The sequence below is a fragment of the Pundamilia nyererei genome, unplaced genomic scaffold (assembly GCF_000239375.1).
Source record: "Pundamilia nyererei isolate P.nyererei 1_Seehausen unplaced genomic scaffold, PunNye1.0 scaffold00003, whole genome shotgun sequence".
In the NCBI taxonomy this organism is placed as follows: Eukaryota; Metazoa; Chordata; class Actinopteri; order Cichliformes; family Cichlidae; genus Pundamilia; species Pundamilia nyererei.
This window is the reverse complement of record NW_005187404.1, coordinates 9,416,884-9,434,158: the sequence shown is the minus strand read 5'-3', so window position 1 is coordinate 9,434,158 and position 17,275 is coordinate 9,416,884. Positions and strand designations below refer to the sequence as shown.

General features: G+C 44.8%; 2 protein-coding genes and 1 long non-coding RNA gene across 3 annotated transcripts; all 3 read left to right on the top strand.

The window, feature by feature from the left end:
* The first annotated feature begins 139 nt into the window (after positions 1 to 139).
* Positions 140 to 5,938, top strand: chtopa (chromatin target of PRMT1a). Its single transcript, XM_005720908.2, has 6 exons — positions 140 to 203; positions 708 to 797; positions 1,844 to 1,994; positions 4,103 to 4,277; positions 4,658 to 4,801; positions 5,434 to 5,938. The coding sequence occupies exons 2-6, from the start codon at positions 733 to 735 to the stop codon at positions 5,622 to 5,624; spliced, it is 726 nt and encodes a 241-aa protein (XP_005720965.1). The 5' UTR covers positions 140 to 203; positions 708 to 732; the 3' UTR covers positions 5,625 to 5,938.
* A 1,356-nt stretch (positions 5,939 to 7,294) lies between these two features.
* LOC106456219 (uncharacterized) lies at positions 7,295 to 12,012 on the top strand. The gene is made up of 8 exons (XR_001290383.1): positions 7,295 to 7,365; positions 8,741 to 8,794; positions 9,329 to 9,358; positions 9,534 to 9,578; positions 10,053 to 10,110; positions 10,274 to 10,415; positions 11,302 to 11,349; positions 11,896 to 12,012. It is a non-coding gene; the product is annotated as an uncharacterized LOC106456219 (long non-coding RNA).
* A 2,101-nt stretch (positions 12,013 to 14,113) lies between these two features.
* Positions 14,114 to 16,866, top strand: txnipa (thioredoxin interacting protein a). Its single transcript, XM_005720907.2, has 6 exons — positions 14,114 to 14,495; positions 14,649 to 14,724; positions 14,828 to 14,975; positions 15,065 to 15,424; positions 15,504 to 15,806; positions 15,894 to 16,866. The coding sequence occupies exons 1-6, from the start codon at positions 14,240 to 14,242 to the stop codon at positions 15,939 to 15,941; spliced, it is 1,191 nt and encodes a 396-aa protein (XP_005720964.1). The 5' UTR covers positions 14,114 to 14,239; the 3' UTR covers positions 15,942 to 16,866.
* The last annotated feature ends 409 nt before the right edge of the window (positions 16,867 to 17,275 follow it).

The window sequence follows — 17,275 nt, the reverse complement described above, 5'->3', positions numbered from 1 at the left end:
TCTCGATTTCCGCGTTATTACAATATTCCTGGGAGAGTTTGATATAGGGTCAAAGCGCTGTTTCAAGCCGCGCGTGCGTGGGGAGCTAGTATATGGTCAGTTGTATTTAAACAGGATACACGGACACCTATACGAAGCCGCCGTGCTGCTAAAGCTAACCTTAGCTAGCTTTGAGGCATTTCTCTACCAACGCAGAATCCGCTGTAAGTATGAGACGAAGTTGTTGTTCGTCGATAAACGACATGCTAGCGAAGACGAGGCGGAATCGTTACTCCGTGTTCTTGTCTCTGCAGTTTGTTATAACCGGATGGACGCTCGCTAAACATTAAATTTTTCCACCGGACGTGATCGACAATTGGGTTAAAATTAAAACGTTCTCTTAAAGAATCGATCCCTTTTGTTGCTGGTGACACAGAAAAGAGTTTAAAGAAGTTGAAAACTTTGCTAAGTCAACCAAACTGGCGGTGGTCTGAAGTGTAGCTTGGGTGGGAGGGGGTCGTGGGTTACTCCTACAGGGAGGATTTGTGTGACACTGTGTGTAGTCCTCAAAATAATCTCTCCGTTAAACACGTGTGTAACAGCTGATGTTAATTACAGCAAATTCCTTGCAACAGTGACTTAAAAGTGGTAATTTAACTTCTAGTAGTAGTGCGTACATTATGTGTAAAAGAGAGGGAGGTGAAACACATTCTCTTTTCTGTTTCCAGGACTCTACAATCAAAGGCTTTCAAAATGAGTGCGGCTGCCTCCCAAAAAGTTGTCCTGAAAAGCACCACCAAAGTGTCCCTAAATGAGCGGTGAGAGGCTACGCACCCTGTCAGAAATTAGTCACCTGCTGCCAGCCTTGGCTTGTGCAGGTTCTGATACTCTCTGCGGAACCTACTGTTGGACCAAACCTGATATGGATGCAGCTCTGGCTGTTCCCCGTGTGTGCGCTGCTCATTCAACTCTCTTGGCCCTGTCCCACACACAAACAAGTGTTACATGTAAATGAAGTGTGGGGCAGGAGGGGCTTGCCCAGGCCAAATGTTTTGTGTGAGCAGCACGCACATGTAGACGAGGGGTGACTGTAGCGGTCGTGGTTGGTAAAGCATACGCAGAACCAGACCACCATCCTGTAAATGCCTCGGCACGCTGGCTCCTTGTTTAAACAGCACTGTATACGTCATGTATACACCATTAAATGGGACAGGAGAGCTAAAGCTAAGTCAGTGAGATGGGGCATCTCGTCTTTTCTGCCTCTCATCTTTTTCTCTCTCAGACCAGTAAAAGTGAAGCTTTTTATCTCCTCGTGTTCTATCATCTTTCTTCTTCTTCTTCTTTCTCCTTTCCCTGCTCAGCGTACTCAGTCCTAGCTTGGACGTGACAAGGGACTACCCCTTCCCCCCAGTTCCCTAGTTCCTGACCACTTGGTGGTTTAAATAAAGTCACGGTCCATCCTGTAAGTGGCTGGGTGCCAAAGCACACCTCATGCCCTGGCCTCTGCTGCTGCGACATGATGACATCCCCGCAGTGTCAGCTGGAGGCTCGTAAGTGGCAATTGTGGCTCTTCTTCTGAAACTTTCTCTCTCCTTCTGTCCTGAAGTCTTCTTTCAACTGTTTTTTTCTCCTTGTGTTAATTTTACAACACAGGCTAAAGTCAAGTGTAAGTAACTCTGGAATATCAAATGATTGAGAGAGAAAATAAGTGCCAACAAGTGGAACAAAGTCTAACATGACTAAAGAGCTGCCACGATCGTCCATATGAGAAATGACATGATGTGGAACCCTGCTTCCTCCTCCTCTGTATATCCCCTGTCCCCTTCTTTTACTTCCTCCTTCTTTTTCCCTCCCACCTCTAAAGCTTCACTAACATGCTGAAGAACAAGCAACCCACTGCGGTAAGCATTCGAGCCACCATGCAACAGCAGCATTTGGCTAGCGCCCGCAATCGTCGGCTGGCCCAGCAGATGGAGAACCGGCCTTCGGTGCAAGCCGCTCTGAATCACAAGCAGGTGAGCGCGACGCTCAGGTGAAATTGGTGTCCGTGGCACTGTTGGTTCCATCTGAATATGTTTAACCCGAATTAAGGCTACGTCCACACGTACACGAGTGTTTTTGAGAACGCAGCTTCTTCTGTGCGTTGGGCCTTTCATCCACACGTGCACGGCGTTTTGCATCACTGAAAACAGATTTTTAAAAACTTTATGTGTGGACTCAACGCCAAGGGTGTGCACCTTTTTTTTGCATCACACGTTATTGTTTCCATGCGATGAATTTCTACAATATTGACAAAATATTGTTGCTGTTAAATCTGCAGCTTTTACATGCTTTCATATACAAATACAGTTTAGAAAGACATCTTTGTTTACGCTTTCCCTCCCAGGCTGCTCGACTTCTGATTGGCTAACATTTCTACACAGTTAGGATTATAGACAGGGCTGCACATAAGTGGTCCGCAGGTGCGCATGCGCTGTCAAAATAAAAGATGCGCACCAGATAAGAAGTTGCAACGCGCGTTCGCGTACATAAGATTTTCTGGAGGAGGTCAGACATTTGGTTAGAACTCTTAAAGATGTCGCAGAAGCTCCTTTAAGCAATTACTGTGATGTTCCTCCACCTCCAAAGAAATATCAGAAGGAGTCCGAAGAAGCACGTATTCTCGGAAAAGTGGTTGCAGGAGGTGAGCTGGCTTCAAACAAATGATGAACGCACAGAGATGTGGTGCAGAATGTGTCGTGAAAATCCCACTCTAGTGGAAAAAAACAGCTTTTTATATGGACGCAAACGCGCGTTGTAATTTCTTATCTGGTGCGCGTCTTTCATTTTGACAGCGCATGCGTACCTGCGGACCACTTATGTGCAGCCCTGATTATATCGCCTCCTGTTGCTTTGGGTCGTTTTTGAAAGCTATTCAGTTTGTTTTTTGCATATAAATGTTGACGGGATTTTTTTATTTAAACGGAAAATCTCAGTTTACAAAAACACCTGTGTCCATGTGGACGTGGCCTGAGTGTGTGAGTAGAGAAGGAAATCAGTCACCCGTGGTTCTCTGATGCTGCTGTTCACCACAGCAGTGGGTAAATAAAGAGCACAACCGAAGCTGAACTGCATCTGTGGTCCAGTCACAATCTGTGATCTTGAATATTTTGGATCCATCCAGTCCTCCAGCTGGTCTCTGACCTGGTCAGTCTGTGGACAAAGTGTGATGTGAAATTTAAAAAACAAAAAAGATTACCTGGAGCCTGCAGACATCAAACCACAGTGTCAGCAGTGATGCTGAGGGATGGTATCAGGTTTGATAGGAAAACACCTGGATTTTTCCATTTTTATATTAACAATGACGTAAAAGCGATCGTGCCAAAACGGTTTATTATTCCAGCCATTCCCCAAACCTTGGACTGCCACAGCCCAGTTTGAAATGTGAAAAGCTTCTGCTGCTCACAGCTCTGATCAGTGTTTGACAATTAGGCATTTCTTTTGAGTTTCGGGTGACTTAATTCTCCACACGCTGCTCTGATTTCCAAATGTTCTTTCCAAATAACGGGGATTGAAAAATGGGTCGGAAGACGATCATCCCCTGGGCTTGTTTCAGTTTTCATGGCAACCTTAAACTGACTGCAGAGTCCAAGTTAAAATGTCCCTTTTGACAGAAATGTTCAAAGCCCTTTGATTTTGGAACAACTCCTGTACAAGTATAAGACCTTTTAAAATGATGTAGTTCCTGGCTCTTTCAAAATTAAAATCAAAGGAAGAATCCAGCTAAGGTACCGACAGCATTTTAGATTTGATTTCTTATTTGCTAACGTTTGTGATTGGAGTCGACTGCAGCGTTTGTGCAGAGTGTGAGAGTCCTGGGTGAAACGTGTGCATGCACACAGAGCAGCATGATTGCAGCCTTCATCGCAGCTCTGTGGCAGCACGTGAAATCCAGCCTGCCCAGCACCTGTAGGTCACGCTGGCCTCGTTCAGTAAAGACTTGCTGTGAGTCTGAGCTGCAGGTCATTACGAGGCTCCTGTTACTGCCATGTGCAAGATGACATTTCCTGAGGATTCAGCTTACTGATTTTAATTTTGTCGTAATTGCTTTTGTAATGTAGCATTTGTAATTAACATGTGTCAGAGCCTAAAGCAGCGACTGGGGAAGAGCAACATCCAAGCCCGGCTGGGTCGGCCTGTTGGGGCTCTGATGCGTGGAGGACCTCCAGGAGGCAGAGGAGGAATGCGCGGGATGAACAGAGGAGGTCTTCGGGGACGAGGCAGAGGAGGCATAATGAGGGGAGCTCTGTCCCTGAGAGGTATGTATCAACAAACTTCAGTGCCTGGATTCTAATGGCATCCTTTAAGCTGTGTACATACTGGAAGTGATTTGCAGGAGACTGTAGATGGTGAAACACATTTGGCAGGTGGGACCCAGGATCTTATCTCTCATCTCAACTTCCATGCAAGCGACTACCAATGAGTGCGCAGGGTGCCATTGATTGACATGTAGCCTAGCATTGAATGCATTAGAGAATTACCTAGGCAACTGGTACCTGGGATGTCTGCAGGAGACGGGCCGCCAACCTTAATGCCATGTGGGACTAGTGAAATGCTTTCAGAAACGTTGGTTTGACTGTCGCTTCGTTTTTAAGTCTTGCTTCGTGCTCCTACTGAGTGTTGGCTTTGCATTACACAGGGAAGCGAGTTCCTACAGGTGGGCCCATGCGAGGCCGTGGTTCTGCCGGTCGTATGGCAATGCGTAGAGGAGGCCGCCAGCGTGGTGCGGGTGTTGGAAGAGGAGGAGCTCTGTCCCGAGGAGCAGCTCGAGGAATGCCCAGAGGTCAGGGGCTTATTGTTATTTAATTCAGCTTATTTGTGTAGCACCAGTGAACTGTCATTTTTAATATCTATTCAAAACTGTTTTATTCATACAGTGCAAGTCACAGCAGCGCTCGCCTCAAAGTGCTTCATGTTACGGTAGAGACGCTGACACAGGACAACAAAAAGTGATAACTAATGACTAAATGTAGAGTGGGGTAAATGCTGTAGCTGGATAAAGGTGCATAAAGTGCATCATGGGAAGCTCCTGGCAGCCTAGGCCTATTGTAGAGTAACTAAGGAAGGATTCAGGGTCACCTGATCCAGCCTTAACTATATGCTTTAGCAAAAAGGAAAGGTTTGAGCCTAATCTTAAAAAGGACAGAGGGTGTCTGTCTCCTGGATCCAGACTGGGAGCTCTTCCACAGAAGCTGAAGGCTCTGCCTCCCATTTAAACTTCAATTATCTGATGAGCTACAAGTGAAGCAGCAGATTGGGAGCGAGGTGCTCTGTTGGGGTGATGCGGTTCTTTGAGGGCTCTAAGATAAGATTATTGAAGACTTTGTGAGGGGGACTTTAAATTCAGAGCCAACAAAACATTTGCTCTTCAGTTTAACAAACTCCTGAAGATTTCTGCTCTGTGTTGCTTGACAGGTCGCGGGGGGCTGCGTGGACGTGGCGGTTTTGCTGGGCGACGTGGACGTGGCCGAGGTGTCGGTAGACCGGCTGTTACTCGCGAGCAGCTGGACAACCAGCTGGATGCCTACATGTCAAAGACTAAGGGACATTTGGACGCAGAACTGGATGCCTACATGGCCCAGGCAGACCCCGACTCTATGGAGTAAAGGACTGTGGACTGAGCACACAGAGGCGCTGAAGTTGGACGAACAGTGTAGTGTTGATGTGCTGAGAAATGATTGTTAATTTAGCTGAAAGTGATGACACTTTAGGTGGCACCCAGTAGCGGTCTAAACAATATTGTGTGGGTCACTGCTCGGTTGTGCATCGACCCGCTCGTTCAGAGCCCTTTTAATCCTGGAGGGACTTCTTATGCATTAACAAACCCTGCTGTTTCTAGACTTCTGTGTCCAAGACGGGTTTTTTCCGTTGTCATTTTTTTTATTTATTTTTTTTTCTCCAAAGGGACAAACTGTCAAAATTTTACATTTGTTGAAAGCAGTTTTTAAATGTGCTTTTCTTTTAAACATTTGCCTGCTCGAATCGTGGGAATTCAGAAGTTTTAAGCATCACTTTGTTTGCCGTTTGCTTACAGTGAAATGTTCTAGGTGAAATTTGAATTAAAGTGGAAACTATTTCCTTAATTGTGTCAAATGTCTGAGTTTTAAATGTGCATTCACATCCAAGAGCTGGCTGTCTGAATGGTGTTTTTGTAGGGGGGGGTTGATGCTTTCACTTCTGCTGTTTTCACAAAGTAACTGAGGATGCCATGTTCATTTTGGGCCGAAGATGGCTTTGTTGCACCAACAGAATAGTTCTCATGAGTCTGTGGGGTATCTAATGAAGTCAGAGGACTTAGTGCCACAAAAAATAAACAACTTTTGGAAAAACCTTGTTTGTTTTTTTGTTTTTTTAATGAAACTGAATTATTCCCAAGTCTTTCACTTTGCCCTCTTTGACTTTTTTTTTGTAAAAAGAAAACTACAGTGAGTTCTGGAGTTTGGAGGCTCAGCATTTCTCTCAGCTTGTACTTGGGTGCAGTCTTTGATCTGAATAGTTTGTTGTGACTTGATTGGATTTTAGAATCTTATTTCTTCATTGTTCAGCTGTGTTTGGTTAATTTTCTGCGATGAATTTTAATGTAGTTCCTGTTTTGTTTAGAAATCGTTCGTGTGTCAACACAAAATGTTAAACAGATGGTCATTTCACCCGTTAAAGTATGCTTGTAGGTAACATTCACAAAGGTAGCATGGTTTGGCACTTAATTTTACCCGTCAGAGTATTTTTCTAGCTAATATTCATAAAGGTAGGACAATTTGACACTGAATTTCGTGTTGTGCGCATGCGCAGAAACAACGGGTAGGATTGATTACCAGAACACCGGATCAGTCCAAAGATTGATAATGCTGATACCACATTGGTATCAGATGGTTGCATAATGCGATCAGTATTTAAATTTGCATTTAGTACTGTTGCTGTTTCATCCGAAAGTGGACGTCTCTGTGCTAAAAGCACTTGTCACGTGTCTTGCATATTTTGTTGCCAAGCCCTCAAATGAATGAGGCTGAGCAGACGCGTCACGCATGTAGAACGCAGTGAGTGATGGCAGACACAAAGGAGCATCCTGTGGAGACACAAACACTAGAAACTTTGCAGGAAGGCTATTTGCTATTGTGACACCAATTTATACAAACAAGAACACTCGCGATAAACACAGCTGCTTTGTACATTAATAGTATGGGCTCTTGCTATCAGCGACGCTGGAACTGTATTTGCTTAGCATCGGATCTGCAGCGTCGCGTGAGTAGGTGTCGAAAACCGGTTTCGAGTGACGTAACACTTGCTATAAAGGGCTTTGCGCCGGGTCTCGAGCTCCTTTCTCTGCGGTCCGTCATGCGAGGACGAGAGGTAAGCCGAACTGAGCGGGTTGGTTAGTTATGTCCTCTGTGTGTATATAGATATGTGGTTGCATACGTTTTATTATTTAAAACTTAAATGCGATGCTCTTAAACCTCTGTGAACATAGCTAACATCTAGCTTGGCGCTAAAACTGTACGCGTTTTTTTAGTATACAAGCTTCCAACAATGCGCCAATTTATTTTTAAAAACGACAAAAAATAAACCGTCGACTGGTTTTCCTCTGGTTAGGATCGCGTTTCACCGCACAGAATCACAAAGTCAGGACAGTCCTTACTCTGTGATTTGCTCGAACCCGGTGTTAACACAGGGTGTTAACTTCGGGACTCCCGGAGGGCCTGGTTAGCTTTCTGCGGGGAGTATTGGGTGTACGACCCGACCTACGCACGTGGAAGGCGCCGTGGCCGGCGTGTATGTTAGTGTGGGGTGCCCGAGGAATATCTGGCCGAGCAGAGAGGGCACTTCTGCTGCCCGCTCCACTCCGAGGCCTGTCCGTCAGCCTGCAGTGCGCGCTGTTGTCGGAGGGAGGCAGTGTGCCGGATGTGTTACAGCGTGTCTGAGCCAGCCGCGACAGAGCGAAGCTGTAATAGAAAAGCTGCGGTGAAACAGAGTTAAAAATGATGAAAGGCGTCGCTGCAGCCGCTGTCTGTGCTTTTCCTGCTTTATATTTTGCGCTCTGGGTTTTTTCGTGGTTCTTTCGTACTCTGAGCTCTGCTATCGCTCCCTGCTCTGTTCCGGCTCACTTGTCAACCAATCAAAATTCGGCAGGCTCAAACGTCATCAGCTTCCAACGACGCGCAGTCAGGGTCTTGGAAATAATTGAATGTCTGTATTAAGTCCTCTAAAAGTCCTGTGAAGACCAACGTGGGCTGCATGTGGCCCACGACGTAAAATGAGTGTGAAAGCCGTCCTTTAGAAGTTTCCAGAAGTGCAACGTATAAATGTAGAGACAAGACTGTTTCTGGTAACCTGTAGTCAAAACCTATTGTACATCGATGCATTATTATCATAGCAAGTGTTAACAAGGCAAACCTGCCCTATTGATATATCTAAGCTTGTATTACCATGGAGACGGTGCTGTTAATTAAGAAACCAGAGCATTAAGAGCAGTGCACCTCTTGCCGTTTGAAAGAATGCAGCTTGGGTGTTATGAACTGAATCGTATGCATATACAATGCCACAGTGCAATCACCCGCTGGGGTTTTCCTGCACTGTGGACTAATCCCTGGGCTACAGTGGCTATAGAACATCAGGTTTTGCTTTCACCTCTGCATCATTGGTTGCTTAGTGGTGACAATGAGCCCTGACACACTCGACATACAAGTTTGCATCTCCTCCCATTTAACACAAACTTCTCGTTTTGCAGGATGTGATGGGGAGCAGTGGCTCTACAGTTCTTGCTGCTGCGATGGTGCATGTGGTCAGTTATATTTAATGTTTGTTTCAACAAAACTGTACTGTAATGGCTGATTTTTGTCTGGTTGCAACGCTCATGGGTCAGCCTCAGCTAAAGCACTATTAAAGATTTGTTAATCCAAGCAACAAAACAGAAGATAAACAGTGGATGTTTTCACTTCAACAACAGAAATGGGCTTTAGAGTCCAACCATAATCTGCTTGGCTGTGGTGCCTCAGCTAAATATCCATTTCTTCCTGTGTTTTAAAAAAACAAAAACCTGCTTTAGCAGTGGTGAAGCACCAAAATGAATATGACACTACTTTCACGCATGACTGTTGATTAGCACAGTATGAGCTCTGGTTCTGTCAAGTGGGCCATAAAGCTTATGCAGTGCAAAGAGCAATATATTCTCTTGCAACCCACTGCTGCAGACTTTCCGCAGCAGTGTTACTAATGAGGACTAACATCTGTTGGTGACCTCGCGTGTTCTGTAAACTGACCTGAAATTTCAGTTTGAAAACTTGTTAAAACGAGAAACTGTACCGTTTCCCTGCAGGTGTCGCAGACGACGCTTCAGTCCAACTCGGTAAGTCGTGCTTGAGGACTAATGTGCTGTAGACCAAGTAATGATGATTGGCTTAATATGTTCAACTGCTCTGAAGTGTGAGTGACAGCTGCCTCTCTGAACACCTGCTGCACTGTAACCACAAACTGAGTGTTGTTGAAGTCCCGCTGACCTCCATCCTACCTCCTTCTGGCAGGTTTTCCTCTTGACCTGACTTTCTGCACTGAGGCAGCAGTAAACGGTATGTCGTGTTTCTGCATCCATATCACTCCCACGATGTAAATGTCCACCACAGTGAAAACCAGACTGACACATGATTGCAATCAGTGAATCAAGATGTGCAAAAGGAAAAACAAGATCCGTTAGAATGAATGTTAATCTCAAGGAGAAGTGAATTGGAGCCACAATGGCAGCACTGTGTGGTATCTGCAGCCAGCTGCTTCATTAGCTGGTTTGTTCAAAAGTCAGTGCAAGATGAACTCAACAAATGGCATCGTTGGTCTCCCGACTGCTTGTGTTTGGAGTCCTGGTAAACATGTTGGTACACACTGCATTACTCGTGGATCCGTACTCATCAAATAAAGCTGTTTTTGGTTTTTTCCTGCAACTTAATTTTTGTTGCTGATCTGAAAATGAATTGCTTTTGTAATCAGCCATGGTGTTTGTCCCAGTAACCCTGCATCAACTGCTGAGCTCACTGTTAACCTTTTTCCAGGTTTCTGCTGCCACAACTGATCATGTCCTGATCCAAGGTTTCAACTGCAGTAATGAAGGTGAGGATTGGCCCAAAGGACAAAAGAGGCTGGAGCCTTGGTCCTTCCTTACTAATGTCTGTGGAAATGTGTCTTTGCACAGAGTAAGAACAAGTGCATATGCAGATTCTCTTGTTTCTAACACTGTTTATCTTGTGTAACTAAAATAATTTTCTATCAGCAGGTTGTGCCAAAATGTTGCTGCCACGCCTCATTCCCCTGTAAGTGTCAACATGTTTCCCACGAGGTGCAAGTGACAAACCCTCTATTGTTAGGAGGAAGCAGCAGACTGTCCAACTGAAGACGCTGAAATAAATCAAGTTCAAGTAAGAAATTGACTGGTGCTTGATGTAGTCGTGCATATCATTTATGCTCCGTAGTATGCTGAGGTCTATCCCGACAGACCTTTCTCTGTAGGGCCGTGTCGTTGGAAATGCCTCACAAAGTAAATCTGTTTCGCTTTACCCACATGTTCACTGCCATGAACGTTGTGAGATACTGATGCAGAACAAGTGTCTGTCAAATATTACCAACTGCTCCATAGATTTTCTATTCTGTCATTGTTTACAAGTCTTATCAGTGGACTGTTTTCATATCACTGGTTAGGGTGGACCACACAGATAAACATGGATAGGAGTAATCGGTATAGTGTGAGTACCGTGAGGTTCTGTGCATACTACGAGCCTGCTTTAACAGAGTTTCTTTTTTTAACTTTAATATTTTTTTAAATGAATGATCTCTGAAAATCCCTGAACTCTATAAAACTCACAACATGAGGTTTTCAGCAACATTTGTAAATTTATAAAAAAAAGGAGGGAGAGATCTGGAGCAAAGAGGCAGAGCAGTTACCGTGACGATGAGCTCAGGTGGCATGAAGTAATTCTTTCTGAGCATCAAAAACAGCAGCACTGTAATCAACATTAAAACTTCCTGTTCAACAAGCTCCAGTATGAGGAAAAGCCAGCTGCTCGCATGCAAAGTGACAGCAGTGAAAATGAAATGTGCAGGTGAACAATTAACTTTAGACTTGACCGTTAACTGAAGCCTGCAGCAAGCAGGCCTGGGTCTAAAGACTGTCTTCATTAGAACATGACAGGACACGCTCCAATAATTTAATAAACTCTCCATATTACTGTGAAGCACTTTGGTGTGCCTTCGGGTTTTTAAATGTGCTATATAAATAAAATTGTATTGTAAACCCATGTGTTTCAGAATCTGAAGGCTGTCCTGCCTGCATGGAAAGGACTGCAGCTGATCGCTGTAAGTAGTGTTTGTGCGTCTGTGTGTCAAAGTGGTCATGAACCAAGGCTGTCAGGATTCTGTGTTCCTGTTTAGCTGTGGACATGACCAAAAAACAAGCCATCCCAGTGGGCTTCTCAAGCAACCAGCTTAGAAGAACCTGTTGGGAACATTTCCTGAGGGGTATATGAAAAAGCAAAATTCCAGGTTTAGTGACATGTTGAGGCTTCACTTTCAGGAAGGTGTCGCTCAGTCACTTTGATTCAATAAAAATGTATTTCTATAAGGCCAGTTCACAGTAAAGGTGCTTTTAATGTAAAAGAAGCTCCAGCAGAACCAGGCTCAGGGGGTGGCAGTCATCTCCTGTGACTGGTTTGGGGTGAGGGTAAACAATCATGATGTTGTTGCTATAACGACGCCTAGCCCATTGGGGCAGTAGTTGAGTGTAGTGTCAAACTGTCGAGTCGAGCTAAGCAGCTGACATATCCAACACAATTGATGTCACTGACTTCACTTAGTGACGGTGCTGCAGTCATTCTGTGTCTGACATTGTTTTTTTCCTTTCAGCAGCGGATCAGTGATTCCTGAGAGGAGACGGTTCTCCAGGCTGACGCTGGCTTTGGAGGAAACGTGTTGTAACCTTTGCAAATGAGGATTTAATAAAGGATGTCGTGTTACAGCAAACCTTGACTTGGCACTTGTGTTTGGACCTTGTTTAAGTCTTTGGCTTGCAGAAACAAGATCAATGAATACTTGGTGGTAATACATTTTAAAGCTCCGTACTTCATGATGATTTTGGGACATGGATGTCTGAGGGTTGATGTTTACACGTGTTCAGGTCTGATGGTTCCAGAACCTACTGAGGGACGTGGGGGTTTTTATTTTATCACTGACTATTTTTAAAGAAAAGATCAAGGTTTTATTTTAAAAATCTTGCCTTGTCATGGATTTAATTCCTGCACTGTCCTATTAAACTTGAGACTAGCACTCACTGATACTGGGTGTTTGATCTTGATGCAGAGGGCGCTGGTATACTGTAGTAGTTTACTTTCTCCACTAGGAGGCAGCAGTACTCCATTAGCTTGAACCTAACAAGTACAACCTACAAAAAGTAGGTTGAAGTTCACAGAGCTCAGAACGGCTTTGTGCAGGAACCAGACACCATATCGACGTTCCTAAGAAAGCTGCTGGGAGTTCTCCAATCCTAGGTTTAACCTAGAAATGGCTAGATTTCTCCATGGGCTGTCATGAAGCTGTTGGGACAGGCTATTTTAACATCTTCTAGACTAGTGCTGTCAAACATGAGGCCTGGGGGCCAGGAAAACCCCAACCCAGCCTGCTTGGCTAGGTTGGGGTTTTCCTGAGGCCATAAATTTTCTTTAGTCTATACTTGTCTTCACAGGTTTTAGTTTTACTTTCTTTCTCATGAAAACCTCCCATGTGTCCACTAACAGTACACCAAGGTAACTACATTTTCAATGTGTTATTTTTGCACATGACTAATTACAGGTTAAGCTCAGAGTCATTCGCTTTCTGTCTTTTGCTACAGGAAAAACTGAGAAATGTTGAACCTGCTGCTCTTTGTCTTATGTTAAAAGATCTTATTGATTGCACGTGTAGTTGCACTCTTGCCACTGACTGAAATTAGTTTGACTCATCCATGTCAGGTAAGAGTATAAAATGAGCTTGACATCCCTGTTTTAGACCAAGACTCAGTATTATACTTCCCTTTTTAAATGCTTATATTGTACAAAACACTCCCTTATTTCCCTGAAGCTCATATAAAGGATATCCATCCAGTTTTAGCCCTCTGTTTAGTGTTGACCTCGAAACCTTGAGCGTTCGATTCATTCTTTAAAACAGCTACTGGACAAAAAAGGCTACAGTGAAACTGAAGATGTTCAAAAATTAAATATTTCAATATGTTCATAATTTCATGTGCCTTATGTATTTTTGTTTTTGCGCGTGATTATAATCGGTTTCGTTTATTCTACTTTATCAAAGTATTTGGTGATACTGTGAGCTTTCTTTTTTTGCCTGTCCCGTTTGGCTCTTTCGCCATCAGAATTCTTGTCTAAAGGCGAAGAAAGATGCCCAACGGATTTACTTTACCAAATGGACCATCCCAGCCTTGCCATAATGATTGATAATTGATTCACCTTTTATTGTTTATTTTATTTTTACTTGTTAAATACGGGACAGACTGGGGAAAAGAAAGAGGGGAAAGAAAAACAGCGGGGAAGAGGGACGGAGATAAAGGGCAAAAAACAAAAACCAACAAAATAAGCAGACAAAAAAATACAAATATCAATCACCTGTTGAGAAAGAAAAAAGAGAAAACAAGCAGAAAGAAAAGAGCAACATAATAAACAACATCGCGATGATCTATGTGAATATAACAGTAAATATTAAACAGCACGTAAGATCGACAGCGCACAGTGTGCTTTGAGGTAGGAGCTAAAAGGGTGTCGTTTGTGATACTGTGAGCTTTCAAGTTTCCCCTACATGTGATATGAGTTGACTCATTGTCAGGCCAAGATTTCACACGTTTTAACGTGTTTACTATAAATGCAATGTTCTCTCTGTGTACTTCCAGTTTCCTGTGCGCGCATCTGCTGAGCACGCTGTACATTCTCCCAGCCACGCGGTGTACACGCGTCGTTTCGTTGCGCTGATTGGGCAGGGCTGACACAAACAAAGTTTTCTCCACCAATCAGAGCGGTGTGCACGCACTGAGCCATGCTGTTCATTCTGCCTCCTCGTGCCCCGCTCATAAAAACTGCCTCCTCCCTTTGTTTACAGCAAAGTGAATCGGTCGCTCGACGTGTTTGGATTATCGGTAGTTTCCAAGGGATTTATTTGTGAAGTTTCACGATTCAGCTCATTTTGTCCATTTTCGAGGTCGTCAATCATGGTGGCGATGACGAAGAAAGTTAAAATCTTTCAGATAATCTTTTCCGATCCCAGTAAGAGTTTTTACTGCGGCGGAGACACGGTGTCCGGCCGTGTCGAAGTGGAAGTCAGCGAAATGATGCGGGTGTCCGCGCTGAAGCTTCTGGGTCTGGGCTGCGCCAAGGTGGAGTACGCTAAAGGCAAGCAGCGGTGCCGACAGGAGGCCGAGTACCTCAGACATGAAACGGTCCTGCGGCTGCAAGACCAGCCCACAGGTACGGGAATGACCTTTATGCTGGATATCCTGGAATGTGTGTTCGACATTTACCGGCTTAAAACATGTTTGTGGGTGTTGTCAGAATTGTCAGGGCAGCCGTGAAACCTGCTGTGCATGAATATTGCTGTAAACTGTTTACTTTCTTTTCCAGACTCTGACGGCTCCGTGGTGTTGAGACCTGGCAACAAGTACGAGTACACGTTTGGATTCGAGCTCCCTCAGCAAGGGTGAGGATGCGCTATGTGACGCATGATTTTCCGTTATCTAAAGAGATGCAGTGTGCACCTCTCCACCGACTTACAAGTGATGGAGCAATAACGGTTCTTACAGGCAACTGGTGTCGTCATACAAGGGGAAGTTCGGCTACGTCCAGTACTGCGTCAAAGCCCTGATGGAGAGGCCGCAGCAGCCCGTGCTAGAGTGCAAGAAATGTTTCGAGGTGGAGGAGCCACTGGATGTCAACACCCCAGACCTGCTGGTGAGTTCACTAATGCCAGAACATAGTCAGTGTTTTTGTCATTGAAGCTTGGGACTGCATAACTGAACAGTCTTTCTGCTGCTCTTCAGTCTCCAGCAGGTGGCATGAAGGAGAAGAAAGTCACCTGCATGTTCATCCCTGACGGTCAGGTGTCACTGAATGCAAAAATTGACCGGCGTGGATTCTGTGAAGGCGAAGAGATCTGCATCAATGCGAAGTTTGAGAACACCTGCTCCCGCATTGTTGTGCCCAAGGCTGCCATCATAGCCAAACACACCTACCAGGCAAACGGCCGCACCAAGATCCTACGCCAGAAGCTGTCCTCAGTGCGTGGTAACCACATCATCTCTGGGATGTGCGACGCCTGGCAGGGAAAAACTATCAGGGTACCGAAGATCAAACCATCCATGCTGGGCTGCAACATCATCCGCGTGGAGTACGCTCTGATGGTGAGCCTTCAGTTTCTGAAAGTTTTGGTGTTTATCTCGTAAACATTGGTGTTAATAACTGTGTTTTTCTACATCATAGATTTACGTACACATTCCTGGTAGTGACAAGCTGATCCTGGAGTTGCCTTTGGTCATTGGGACTGCCGGTCTGGGCAGCCGCAGCAACAGTGTGAGCAGCCAGGACAGTTCAGCCAGCACTGCCTCCCAGAGCTGGGTGTCTCTCAGGATGCCTTCTGAACCTCCGAGCTACTGCGACGTGACCCGGGACTGCCGCCTAGACCAGCCTCTCACACCTCTCCTTGATGACTTTGACGGCGATGACAGTCCCATCTTTATGAACGCACCAGCCTTCGAGTACCCAGCGCCGCCAGCCTACAGTGAGGTAAGCATCTCTGGTAACTTAAAAGTGTCCTGTTAGTAAGAAGTTGTGTTCCTTGAGATAACTAAAAGGAATTACGTGTTTTTTCAGGCGGAGGAGGAGTTCAACGGCAATGCTCGCATGCTGCCGGTCTGCTGAAGTCCACCAGTGGGAACCGTGGAACTGTGGTCCACCTGTTAAGGACCAAACTTGAAAACAGGCAGAAGGTCTGAACTCCAGAGGAGGTTGGATGGAGAAGTAAAGGCACGAGTGTGGAGGTGGACTGAAATGTTGGTCGTTTGTTACGTCAGCTGCCTTCAACCTGCTTCATCGCTTATGAGTCTTCCTGCTCGTGCTCCTCAGACCAGAGATGTTGAGGCCCGATGGCACAGTGATATGCTGCATTTCTGAATAAGCTGCCCTTTCCAGAGACTCTCCATTTACAGCCACTATGACTTTGTTACTGGGCCGAGCACTGGCCTGCTGTGGCACCGTGGCTTTTTCTCATTGCACTCCAAGCCTGTATTTTTACAGGACTACTCAAAAGGAAACATCCTTTTACCAGTCCACTCAGTTTGCATCGCTGTTACGAAATTGTTGGGAACACTGTTGCTTTTCAGAATCACAGCATGTAAATTTCTTCCTTAAATGTCAGTAGTGTTACCAGTGTTTGAAAAAAGTCCTTTATTCCTATATTGTTGCACTTTTTGATCGCTTTTGACTCTCCTACTGCCCAGAAGACTCTGTTCAACTGAACAATGTTTTTGATGTGGAGATATGCAACTTCCAAATCACAGCTTGGTGACTGGTGCTAATTACTGCGAGTGCCGTCCATACCACACGCTCTCGATGGAACGCACTTTATCTGAGGATCCTTGTATCTGATCTGCAGTTGTCCCAGACAACATTTCATTTAAGAGTTCCACTTCTGTGAATTCACAACTTCTGTTCTTTCAGGGCGCAGGGAAATCACTGTTAATGACTCATTTGTGAGAAAATATGTTTGTAATACGCTCTTGATACGTGCAGATGTTTTTGTATGAAACCCTATGGGTTCTTTTTTTTATTAAAAACTATCCACTCACTTGTCTACCTCCTCCTTTTTTCTTTTTTTTTTCTGGTTGTCAGCTAAAAAACTTTAATCGCTGCAGGTTTTTGTTCCGCTTGCACAAACTCTTTGCGCAGCGAGCCGATGGAGAGGTCTTTAATGGCGTGTGCAGTTATATCTGCCCGTTTCTGTGAGTCGGGGCGTTTTCCCTGAGTAGATGACAACAGAAACAAAGATTAATACAATAAAGGCGTTTCGGTCAAAGAATGGTACTAATTTATATTTCTTTGTATTAAAATGTAATATGGACCTTTGTCATAGAAATGCTGGAATAGATTCCACACACTGTGGAATCTGACAGGGGAAATTAGTCAGTGGTTTATGTGACTTGCAGCAGTGTGGCTGAATCTATTTGGTTTCTCTTCCACAGCATGTCTTTATCCTG

Bases quoted from the DNA above. Each gene is read 5' to 3' on its own strand.
- txnipa (XM_005720907.2), top strand. From the start codon at position 14,240: ATGGTGGCGATGACGAAGAAAGTTAAAATCTTTCAGATAATCTTTTCC. The intron at 14,976-15,064 runs GTGAGTTCACTA...GCTGCTCTTCAG, and splicing joins TCAACACCCCAGACCTGCTG to TCTCCAGCAGGTGGCATGAA. The intron at 15,807-15,893 runs GTAAGCATCTCT...GTGTTTTTTCAG, and splicing joins CGCCGCCAGCCTACAGTGAG to GCGGAGGAGGAGTTCAACGG.
- chtopa (XM_005720908.2), top strand. From the start codon at position 733: ATGAGTGCGGCTGCCTCCCAAAAAGTTGTCCTGAAAAGCACCACCAAA. The intron at 1,995-4,102 runs GTGAGCGCGACG...AACATGTGTCAG, and splicing joins CCGCTCTGAATCACAAGCAG to AGCCTAAAGCAGCGACTGGG. The intron at 4,278-4,657 runs GTATGTATCAAC...TGCATTACACAG, and splicing joins GGGAGCTCTGTCCCTGAGAG to GGAAGCGAGTTCCTACAGGT.